General features: G+C 48.6%; 2 protein-coding genes across 2 annotated transcripts; one reads left to right on the top strand and one right to left on the bottom strand.

The window, feature by feature from the left end:
• Positions 1-2,255: 2,255 nt before the first annotated feature.
• Positions 2,256-5,054, bottom strand: P170DRAFT_404258 (uncharacterized protein; the record flags this gene model as incomplete). The annotated part of the gene is made up of 10 exons (XM_024846514.1): positions 2,256-2,770; positions 2,848-3,074; positions 3,141-3,382; positions 3,453-3,550; positions 3,610-3,739; positions 3,813-3,878; positions 3,935-4,348; positions 4,398-4,565; positions 4,618-4,869; positions 4,930-5,054. 10 exons carry the CDS (start codon positions 5,052-5,054, stop codon positions 2,354-2,356), a joined length of 2,139 nt encoding a protein of 712 aa, XP_024708571.1. The 3' UTR covers positions 2,256-2,353.
• Positions 5,055-5,616: 562 nt separating this feature from the next.
• On the top strand, positions 5,617-11,014 carry P170DRAFT_463023 (bacteriodes thetaiotaomicron symbiotic chitinase; the record flags this gene model as incomplete). The annotated part of the gene is made up of 5 exons (XM_024852130.1): positions 5,617-5,887; positions 5,945-6,596; positions 6,677-7,138; positions 7,205-8,945; positions 9,005-11,014. The coding sequence occupies 5 exons, from the start codon at positions 5,617-5,619 to the stop codon at positions 11,012-11,014; spliced, it is 5,136 nt and encodes a 1,711-aa protein (XP_024708570.1).
• Between the last annotated feature and the right edge of the window lie 1,123 nt (positions 11,015-12,137).

Below are 12,137 nucleotides of genomic sequence, written 5' to 3'. Positions count from 1 at the left end.
AATGGTAGGACCTCTGGTCTATCATCAGATCTAGGTGGTCCAGGTGAACTGTTTACTTCATCTGACTGATCGATTTCCTTTATTCTATTAAGCCATTTGAAATTTCTATTCAACCCACGTGACCTACCTACCCCATCTGACATATACTTATTTTTTAACTTCTTATATCTCTTAGCGCGTAGCAGGCGGTCCGCAGGCGTATTACAGACGTCCCGGACTCCTCAGTACATCCATCTAAGGGAACCAAGTGCCCGGAACAGAACCTTTGTGGCTGCCCCTTACACATTAACTGCAGTGGTTAAAATAAACTTTTAATTTCCTAAATAGGAAATTCAATAATATTAGGTTTCTGAGTTTTATATGATTCTAGTGATCAAGGATTTTCTAAATAGGAAGGTAAGCTAGTCCAAATTAGGAAACTTATTAGAAATCTAGTTTTTTTTATTTTTAGCTTATTTTAAATTTAGTTTTACCTTACTTTTCCCATATAATTTAGTGGTGGAAGTGAGAGTTTAATAAAGTGAGAATAAAGTTGTAGTGAATTTTGAATAATTTCGGTTGTGGGGCTAAATCAGGTGATTCTGATGAATCAGGTGATGTTAGGTGACCCCAATTGACACTAATTATTCTGGTTATAAAATCCTAATCATTTAATTATTTAAATTAATCTAATAATAATCTACGAGGTTGATCTTAAAGGCCTAGGTGAATGATATAACTTATAGATAAAGGCCTAAAAGGATCTAATAATTTCATGTTTGTAATATTTGCTTAGGGCCAGATTGAATTAGCCCTAATTTAATTGTTTATAAATATGCAGTCAATAATCTATATTAATTTATTTTTTTCATTAAGTTGATTTACCCACTTAATTCATTTAATTGAATTTTATTTATTTATTTAATCAATTTCACCTATCTACATGCATAGCGAATGGTAGGACCTCTGGTCTATCTATTTCAGATCTAGGTGGTCCAGGTGAACTGTTTACTTCATCTGACTGATCGATTTTCCTTATTCTATCTAGCCATTTGAAATTTCTATTCAACCCACGCGACCTACCTACCCCATCTGACATATTAAATAATAAAAAAAATAAAAAAACTAGCTAAAAAACTAATCTTTATATAAATTAATATAAAATCTATTACTAGGGCAGTACAGAACCTTATAATTAACTTTTTTTAATATAAAAAATAAATATAAGAATTTAAAAAAAAGAAAATTTAATTTTACTAAATCTACCTATATTATTTATATCTACAGGGGGTATTAGATGGCCTCAGATACCTATAAAATACCTAGCTACCTTAATTTTCACACGGTAAATTAACCTTTTATTAAATACTAAAATCATAACAGCTACAGATAAGCTATAAAAATAATTTTAAGTATAAAATAATCCTTAGAGCAAGATAAAGCAATTCCGCTCTATACAGGAATACTAAGGCGGAAGCACGGGATGTTATGCCAAGCGTCTGAGGACGGCCGCTTTGTTAACCTCGGCCGGTGTAAGAACGCCAAGACAGATGTTCTTACACCGGCCCAGCTGAACCACGTGATCTTACACTCGGATGACCTCTAACTTTCTTACACCGGATGAGGTTTTCTTACACCAGATCAGCTCAAACACGTGACCTAAAGTATCTTTAAAGACCCTAAAAAAGAAATATATATATATACTCTAGTCCCTAACCACTCTAAGAACCCTGAATAATCCCCAAAGGACCCTAATATAGAGGTGTAAAAACCTGATCCGGTGTAAGAATACCTCAGCCGGTGTAAGAAATCAAAATTCATATACCGGTGATGAAATTCTCTGACTTCCACAGAGGCCAATGACCTCTCTAAGTGGAGAATTGAGATGAATTCTGAAGATCTCGATTGGTTGGTAAGATTGTTGCTAAGAGATACATTTAGACCACCTTCCGCATCCCATAAAATGGCTTCCCGGATGACTCATCGGTCGGAACATCCTTTTCCCTGCCACACCGGCTGAGCTAAATCACGTGGAAACCTCATCCGGTGTAAGCCCCACCCATTTAGCGCCATACACCGGCACACTAAATTCATACACCGGCTGAGCTGCGACCCTACCGGTTGAGTAACTAATCGATCAATATTGATCATACGATTATGGAGCTTGAATAGTATGATCAAGCCCCCTCTCTTGCATATTCGAAGTCCCTGAAATTACATAAATATAGCTTCTTTTTACAGTAGATTAGAATAATCAAGACCTTTAATCGTTTCATATAATCATAGTTATAAACTCGGCGTATTAATCAGCTCTTTGCCAAGCCCATTTCTGCCACAAAAATCAAGTACGTAGAGGTACATATATATAGAACTTTCACAACCCTACACAAATATAATAATCCGGCCACAACCCACTACAATCTCCATTGAGCGCTGGATTCCAAAGGTACAACGTGTCCAGGGCGATCCCGTTATCAGCCGCGATATCGTAGCAGCTGTCCCCGCTTTGAACGAAGTAGAATGATTTGCAACCGCTTATCATTCCGGATTGGGTGGGAGTTGGTGTTGAAACTCCCCCGGATGTGGTTGTCGTCGTTGTGGTGGCAGTTGTGCTACCGATCGACCCTACGCAAATGTAATAATTCGGATATAAGCCGGTGCAGTCTCCGTTTAGTGCCGGATTCCAGGTATATAACTTGTCTATGGCGATATTGTTCGACGCTGCGATGTCGTAGCAACTGTCATCGGTTTTGACGAGATAGAAAGCGCCACAGCTGGTAGTCATTCCGTCCTACTCAGAGCATATCAAGTCAGTTTCGGGTCCTTGGGCTTGGGGAATAGAATTGGCGACAGGAAAGATGTATGTACCTGAATTGGCAACGGGGTTGGCTGGCCATTTGATCCCGTGCTCGTGGACTGCCCACTACTTGTCGTGCTGGTTGCTGTTGTCGTCGTCGTTGTGGTGGGTGTGGTCGTGGGTTTAGACAACTGGAGACAGTACTGATACCCCGGTTTGAGTTGGCAGTCGTTGGGATCATCCGCGTCCTGGTCATAAGAGAGGGAGGGATTCGAGGAGACAAAGTCTGTCACGTCCACTGTAGCATGAATAGGTCAATTAGCCTAGTCACCTCTAATAAAGGAATTTTATTTCATCTATTCACCATCATACATGCTAGCCACGACGTAGCAAGAGTTGATCGTCGAGGCATTCCGCACCGGCGCAATGTACTGCGTGTAAGTCGAGCAGTTGGACCAGGTCCCCGCAGCCAGTGGTAAGGGGGTCGGCTGGGTGGTATTGGTCGTGTAGGTGGGAAACGTCCAGCCAGAGTCGGTGGTCGTCACTGCGGTTGCTATGCAGCTGGATGGGAGAGGAACCAACGTTACGCACGGGTTGCTATATCCTCTGGACATTGAATTGGGTCAGTAACTAGAAATAGAGTCAATTCAACAGCGCTTGAGGGGTTGGGACGCACCCGTATCCCGAATAGGTCGCAATATCGCCCACGGCCTGGACACAGTAGGAGGAGCCGGCCAGGAGATTGCTGCAACTGGTGCTGTTGATCTCGGGGTTCTAGAGCTGTTTAACCGTTTCTGTCTACGCGAGAAGGATTTGGAAACAAAAAGTCTTACTAGGAAATAGAAATCGGCCACGCTGATGGCCATCTTCACAGTTATGGAGCTGCAGGTATCCCCCGGCACGGCTTCGTAGTACTTGGCACAACGGGTGTTTGTCCCATTCGCGACATTTGTTGGCGCAGCTCTTGATTGTAGGATTCATAAGCATACAGAATGATCGTATGATCGTGGCGTGGGGTGTTAAAGAGGCCTCTTACATGGGTGTTGCAATGGTTGACGTCGGTGTCATCGTCACGCTGGATTCCCCTGTATCACCTGGGGCGCTTCCAAATGTCAGCAGGAATGCCACACAGAAGAAAATAGGACGCAGAGCGCGTACCTCACACAGAGATGAGTCCCGACCATTACCTCCAGGTTGCTGCAGTCTCGATTGATATCTGGATTCCACGAGATCAACTGCGTCACAGTGAAAGTCGAATTATAGGCCAGAGCGATATCATAGCAGGTCTGGTTCGCCTGTAGGGTGTACACATCGCAAGTGGCAGGAAGACAGAGCGAGGTGCCCACATCAGGGAAATTAGAGCAATCAGCCGCGATTTCATTGTTGTAGCGGAGCATTGCCTCAGAAACCTGTTGTGCTTGGCTGACACTGCTACAATCGTCGCCTTTTTTGACAGCATATTTTGAAGCGCAGCTGATGGACGGGGTCACGGACGTGGTAGTAGAAGTGGACGAAGTAGCCGTCACGGTGTACGAAGGTGGTAAAGTGATAGGATAGTCCGAGACACCGCAGCTGCTCAGGGTTAGCAAAGTAAAGAATCCAAGGGTGCTGCAATATACACCTCGACGTGAGAGATCTGTAGTAACTGGCGAACTCATCGTCATAGCCGAATGGTGAGTTCAGCTCCACCTGGAAGGTCTTCAACATGCACTCGGAGCAGGACTGCTCGGCGGTTGGCCCGGCCTGCGACCATTCGTCGATGAGTGGTGCGCAGTAAACATTCGTGGTTCTGAAAAGGAATCAGCAGCTGTAGATGGTATTTGCCCTCAATAGTCTCTCACCCATCCTGTAGACATGTATACGTGTATGTAAACAGCAACTGGTCCACGCTGTAGCTAGCAGGTACGAGCTTTCCATCGACATGATAGTACTCGTCGCCGCATGCTTCCACTTCCTGAGACCGGAAGCTCTGCAGGGACTCCTTGCAGCTGTCGGTGCAGATGGCTGCGAGGACATCGCTAGAGGGGAAGAGGCCGTCAAAGGCCACAAAACTCAGAGTCGAGTTGCATTGAGTGGTCTGATTAAGTGCTGTTCTGTTGGATATTGAATCAGGTCCTTTGTTTCATCTATCAAATCCAATTGGAGTGACTTACTGGCACGCAGTTGAGAGGGTATCTGGAACCCCGACTGACAACACCGTGCCATCCTCCTCAGCGAGGAACGCCTGCGCATCGACCCAGGCACACAAGAGGACGAAAACACCCGCAAAGGCGTACATGCCTTTTTTATCAAGAGCCATTGCTAGAAAAATTCTGACCCTGTTGGCGTGGTGGGTGGAGGGAGACTTGAGAACGGGAGAGAAAATATGCCACTATAAATTGTTGTGCAGACAAGCAACATTTGTCGGCTAATCCAAATCAAATATCACTTACGTGACACAGGGTTACATCGTTTTCAGGAGTGTATATTAAGGGGTCTTAGACTGATCTTTTCTCCTTGGCAGGCGTTGATTTCTGCCTGTTCTCCTCACGCTTAGCTTCAATTATGCGACGTTTGCAGGGATGGAGCGTTGGCGCCTTCTTAGATCGTTGTTGGTTTCTGTTAGTCTAGCTACTACTGCTTCATAATTGTGATTATACTAAATTCTCCTGAATTAGCGATGAATTATTTGGCAGTATCATTCGACTAACTGGATGCCGGATATCCAGGGTAACATTGAGCAGAGAAAGTATTTCATATGCACCAATGCCCCCTCCTATTTTCAACCCCCTCCAGGTCCTGCTGTCTGGTAGAGGTCCTCATATTCGTTCTTTCCAACTGTCTGTGTCTCTCATATCGAGATGGCATCAGACACTGGTCGGCCCTCGCGGCGGTCCAACACGTTGAAATTGCCCATTGCCTTTTCCTCCCTGGCGGTTGTCGCCATCTTGCTTCTTTCATATGTATACCGTGATTCTCCTGTCCCTCAAGTTTCTTCTTTTAAGCGTCCCGCCGCCACCGAAGCCGTGACGGTGTCCCTTGAAGACCCCGAGTCGTACAATCATACCCTCTACCGCCGTCTGGATCCCTACTCTTGTACCAAGGACATCCCCTGTCAAACAGAAGCCTGCTGTGAGTTCAAACCCCCGTATCCCATAGGTCTGCTCCTCCGCTAATCTCCTGCTCTAGGCGGCTCTTTCTTCGGGGGCGACATTGGCACCTGCGGCTTCGGTGACACATTCTGCGGCTCCGACTGCGTGAGCCAGTGCGATGCCAAACCCGAATGCGGCGCAGACGCCGACCCCACCGATAGAACGTGTCCCTTGAATGTCTGCTGCAGCAAATTCGGGTTCTGCGGTACGACGGACGAGTTCTGCGATGTCTCTCAGGGCTGCCAGAACAACTGCGGTAGTCCCGCTGTGCCTCCGGGGAAAAGCTCGAAGCCGGTCACAAGCAAGGTGATTGGTTACTACGAGGCCTGGAGTGCACGCCGGGAATGCTATCCTTTCCCTCCTGCCGCGATCCCCATTCAGGGACTGACGCATCTGAACTTTGCCTTTGGGTATATTGATCCGAAGTCGTTTGAGATTGTGCCTATGGATGGGCTGACCCCTTCCTCGCTGTTTACGCAGACGGCTGATGTGAGGACCTTCAAGACAGGTTTATCTGATCTGGAGGTATTTGTCGCGCTTGGTGGGTGGACGTTTAGTGATAATGAGACGGCGACGCAGCCGACGTTTGGGGACATTTCAAGGACAGAGAGTAACCGGCAGAAGTTTGCCAATAATCTCGTGGATTTCATGAAGAAATATGGGTTTGATGGTGTTGATTTGGACTGGGAGTATGTTTCACCTTCACTCATTTTCACCTTCACTCACAACCACTTCCAAAGATGAAATGTTGATATACTGATGCCTACAGATACCCCGGAGCCGGTGACCGAGGCGGCAACGAAGAAGACACCCAGAACTATGTCCTCCTCCTCAAGACGCTCCGAGAGACATTCGACAGGTCCTCTCATGGCCCCTACGGCCTGACCTTTACCATACCCAGTTCCTATTGGTATCTCCGGTGGTTTGATGTCCCTAGCATGCTGGAGTATGCTGACTGGACTAATATGATGACCTATGATCTTCATGGGGAGTGGGACAAGCTGAACCCCATTGGAGATATCATCCAGGGACATACCAACCTGACGGAAATCAAACTGGCCATGGACCTTCTCTGGCGTAACGACGTCCCCCCGGAAAAGGTCGTCCTCGGGGTAGGCTTCTACGGACGGTCCTTCCAGCTGGAGAGTCGGACATGCTCATCGCCTGGATGTCATTTTAAAGGGTCTGCAAAGGCGGGTGATTGCACGGATAACCCGGGGACGTTGGCATAGTAAGTCTCCTTTTAGCCCTCCCTATCTCATGTTGTTTCGAACTGTTTAATTTGACTGAATGGTAGTTTCGAGATTCAAGACATCATATCTAAAGAGGACCCCAAAATCATTCACGACAAAGACGCCGGGGTCAAATACTTTACCTTCAGTAATAATCAATGGATCAGCTTTGACGACGCAGACACCTTCAAGCAAAAGACCGACTACGCCAACGATGTCGGTCTCGGCGGGCTCATGATCTGGTCAATCGACCAGGATGACAAGCAGTTTACCGCACTTGAGGGCCTCCTTGGTACATCACTGCAAGATTATGACCTGAACCTGAAACGCGCCGAGGCCACAGACGCGGGCCATTGGACCTCCATCAACGGACAGCAATGTATTATGACAGACTGCGGCAACCCCCCAAAATGCCCATCGGGTTACGCAATGGCGCCAAACGGCGATGGGTTCCAGGATACCTGCGGCAGTACCAAGTATAAGATCATCTGCTGTCCGCTGGACGCAATGCCGACGGAGTGTCTCTGGCGCGGTGGGGAGTCCTCTGTGGGGAGACCTTCCTGCCACGGCCAGTGTCATACTGGCGAGTCAACGCTGTTCCACTCGCGGCACGCGACCAAGAACTGCCTGCGGCCAGGATTCCAGGCATTCTGCTGTACAGCAGAGACGTGGGCGCGCCAGATTGAGGCGTGTGTGTATGGCAGCTGTGGGAAGAAGTGCGGGGCCGAGGACAGCACCAAGGACATGGTCAAGATTGTCCAAAGGCAGGATAACTGCTACTGGGGCCAGGTGCAGCAGCTGTGCTGTCCGGTTGATGCGACGTTCCAGAACTGCCACTGGGTCGGCAAAGGGACCTGTGATGATAATGAATGTGATGACAATGATGTCCAGGTGGACACGGCCACGTTCGGCGATAGCCCCGGCAGCTGTGTAGGGAACAGTCGCAAAAAGGTGCTCTGTTGCGATAGCCCGAAGAACATCAACCCCTTCCTGCCTGTGGCGCTGGATAAGGTATTCCCGACTCTCCCACCAGCTGATGATTATCCCCAGTTCGACCTGCAGAACCTGGGCGCGAACGGCGTGATCTCCACCGATCTAAACTCAAATACTTTTGGCATGATTATCATCGTGGGACCTGAGGATACAGTGCGGTCCCTCCGTCGGCGAGATGGATCAGACCTGCACGTCCTCGATTGTGGGAACATCCGGGCTGACGGACGCAGTCACATCCGGCTTGTCTGTCCCCGAGAGTTCAACAGCACGTGCGACAAGCTCCATCGGGGGGGCATCGAGGGGACCATTCTCCGCATGCCAGAGGGCTGTGGACCGGGCAGCTATATGGTATTGCATGCTCTTCGCCCAGCGACAGACCGGTCCCTGCCGTATCATGTCGCTCGCTCGGCCTCTTGGGACCCGGAGATCTTGGAGGCAGAGATCTCGTACGATTTTGGCCTGGTCAAGCGCGATTCCGGAGACATCTACATCCGAATCGACTACTCAAATAGCATGGGATACTGGGACTCCATCGTGCAGGGGGATCCCGCCAGGAAGAAACGGTCCGCGACTCCCCTGCATGAGCGATTCTACAGCTCCTCGGCCTCCGATTGGAAGGCCAAATTCGACGAGGTCCGCAACGCAGGCAAGACAATTACCCGTCTAGGCCAAGGATACCTGGAGAAAAGCAAGTTCGACATCCTGCTCAGCGGCGAGACCAAGGACGACTGCTCCTCCTCAAGCGCCGACGGATTCCTGAAGATGGACATATCGGGGACGCTGCACGAGGAATTGGAATTTGGATACTCGTTCGTCGGCACCATCTCGCCCAGCTTCAGCATTGAGGAGGCATACGGATACTACGACACCAGTCTGACCCTCACGGGGCCCTGAACTTCAACGGCAAGGGCTACTTATCGGTTCCCGCGGGCATGTCCGGTGAGAACATGTTCAGCAGCCCTGTGAGCGCCTGGGGGTTTTCGCACCCGGGGATCTGCGACTTCGGGCCCTGGGTCAACGTTGAAGTCCAGATGACGGGAAAAGGTGAGATTAACGGCGACTTTACGGCAAACTTCATCATCGGTAATGACGGGGCTGTCTCGGATAGTCTGCCAACGTCGACGGGCAGTCATTCAGGGAGTGTGAGCAATAAGTTACTCTCGAACTCGTTCTCGGGAGCCCTCACATTGCCGTCTTCCTCTTCCTCTGCCTCGTCATCATCTCCGAAGAAGAGACAGAGTAGTGATGGGACAATCCTCGCCCTGCGCTTTCTCACCACCTCCCAAATGAAACTAAACCTCAACTTCTTCGAGTCCAAGCAGGTCGCCGCCGGCGTGCAGTTCAACCAGTCCCTGGACAGCTACCTACGTATCAAGAAGACGAGCGACGGCTCCCCGCAGATCGTCTTCAGTAATTCGCAGGGAACGATGGAGTCCTATACCGTCGGTGAGCTTCCCTGGGACGACGACCCGGTTCAAAGCATCATCGGTCACGGTAAGGCACTCATTCTCCACGAGGGCGCGAAGACGCCTGATTCGCGCGACGCACCGGATATCAATGGGTATGCGCTCTTTGGGGGCCACGATCTCATGGACTGCAGTAACAGTGGGGGGAGCGGGTCCGGTCTGGATGACTGTTACTGCATGAGCGAAATGGACCAGTTCGATCGCACGCTGGATCTTGATCCGGAGACTGGAGGTGCGTATGATTCCGTTACCAAACGGCGACGACGACGGCGCCCAGGAAATCGACGAGTTCATGATATGCACATGCACATGTCCACGCCCCAGCTGCGAGACTATGACCCGACCCTGGACTTGGATCCGGAGACTGGAAAGCCCTATACGGAGGATGACCTGATGGTCAAGATCGATCTCCAGGGTCGTGCCATCAACTATGGGGCACCGGTCAACTATGGCGTGAATCCCTCCGGCGGCAACGGTTGGGACATCACCATGGGCCGGTACCCGAACGGGCAGAACGGGGCGAGCTTGAACCAAGCCCGAGGAGGCACAACGGACCTGTATGGGGCAGCGAGCTGCGGGGATTGCGGGGACATCGGGGTGAGTTCGACAAGCGACGATCCGAACTCGCGGGCAGTGAGCGAGCACATTCAGGAACGGCAGACGGAGCCACGGGCGCAAGAATTCATGATGAACGGACAGGCAAGAAGGGGAGACTCGACACTAGTGAGAAGCTCCCACCCGAGAGTTCCCAGATCCTATCTCGATACGAACAGTTACCTGTTCACGGATTATGCAACCTGGGACCCCAACGGCCCGTCGACCATCACCGTCGGCCAGACACAGATCCCCGTCACCGGGCGGCCGATCGACATGATCACGAACGCGTATGGGTCCGATACGAACCCGAATGTGCTGGTGAACGCGGACAGTGTACTGAATGGGTACAAGGCCCGCGTGTGGGTGGGACATCAGCCCATGGGCGATGCGACGTGGAATGAAAACGGGTTCGACCTCGCAGACGAGGGACGTACCACGGGCGCGATTACGGCGATCCGAACGACAATGCAGGTGATCAGCTATCTGAACGAGGACCAGGTCAATGCCAACTGGGCGACTGTTGTGAATACTGTGGTGGCGATCTATGATGACTATCAGAACCGGGTGCAGCGAGTGGACAATGTGTCGATTTACCCGCGCCAGCTGTACCAGGAGTACATGCTGCGCGTAGTGATTCCGGACATTGAGAACATGGAGGTCTGGGTGACGCGGCGAATTAGTCAGTTGTGGGATCTCTGGCAGCCACTGGTGGGCCAGACGGACTGGGCTCAACTGATTCTCGATGAGCTGGAAGGGATGCAAGATGACATGGACTCTTTGATATTGGATTTTACCAGATTGAATCTGGGGCTGGGTTAAGTCATGCCATGCCATGTCATATATATAAGATATATATAATGCGTTTATAACTAAGCATGGGTAGTCGACCGCACAGAAATATTCTGACTGGACTGCGACGTTTGTGTTGCCCCTGTAGCGGTCTAAGTAACTCGCTCAGTTGCGTTGCTCCATTCAAGCTTTGCTGTGTCAGGTGACTTGATAATCTTCCTATTTGTGGTAATCTGCTCTATTCCATGTTTGCTTCTTGGACAGTGGTAAGTGTATGAATTCTGACTTTTCTGTTGCAAATAAGGATCCGGTCCAGCGGGACCGTGCCTCTATGGGGGAATATCTTCTTCCTGAACAGCCCGCTCGCGATATGAACTTCGGAGTAGTTATTGATTCAAACAGATGACTGTCTATAATCCAGTAGATGAAGTTGAATGATTGGGGACAGCAAGCATCAAGGCTCACTGTGTTCACTCCATGCTGGGTAATAGGGTGGATGCTTGAACTATGCTTGAACTGGTCCTGACATGCCCACATGATTGTAGTTGATGATAGTTAGTTACCTCTCTTTTTCTTTTGTATTCTTATTCTCACCTGCTCTGTTTCTACATTGCTTAGTCAACTCGCATTTCAACAAACAAGTTAGTTAACGTATCCGGTAAGCGAGTCGGCCACGTAAGCGAGTCGGCCACCTCACGCGTTTTGGCCGCGGTCGAAAACCTTGCTCAATTTAACCACCAACCATACCTCCAAAAGTATGTTAAAATTCGAGAAAATTAATTGAACAGGAGGGCAGGATTCTGTTTATTATATCTGCTTTAAAAAAAGAAGAAATATCGAATATTTATGAAATAGTATATATTTATAATATATCTCGCTTAACCTTTTAAGACTAATTATATAAAAAGATATTTCGCAATAAATCACGCGCTAATTTTCATAAAATGACTCAAAATGAAGAGGAATTACTTATATAATAGATTTTATTACTAGATTGACGTGGAGCGCCTCCTTGACTATTTTATATACAAGAAATGGCTAATATTTTTTTTGCTATATGTAATACTACCCTAGTTTAATTAGTTAAAGAAAAATAGGTATATAACTTTATTAATTAACAAGATTGCTTAAAAACTTGCTATACTTAATACTA

Source organism: Aspergillus steynii, assembly GCF_002849105.1.
Source record: "Aspergillus steynii IBT 23096 chromosome Unknown P170scaffold_2, whole genome shotgun sequence".
NCBI classification, from domain to species: Eukaryota; Fungi; Ascomycota; class Eurotiomycetes; order Eurotiales; family Aspergillaceae; genus Aspergillus; species Aspergillus steynii.
This window is presented reverse-complemented; position numbering and strand designations above follow the sequence as displayed.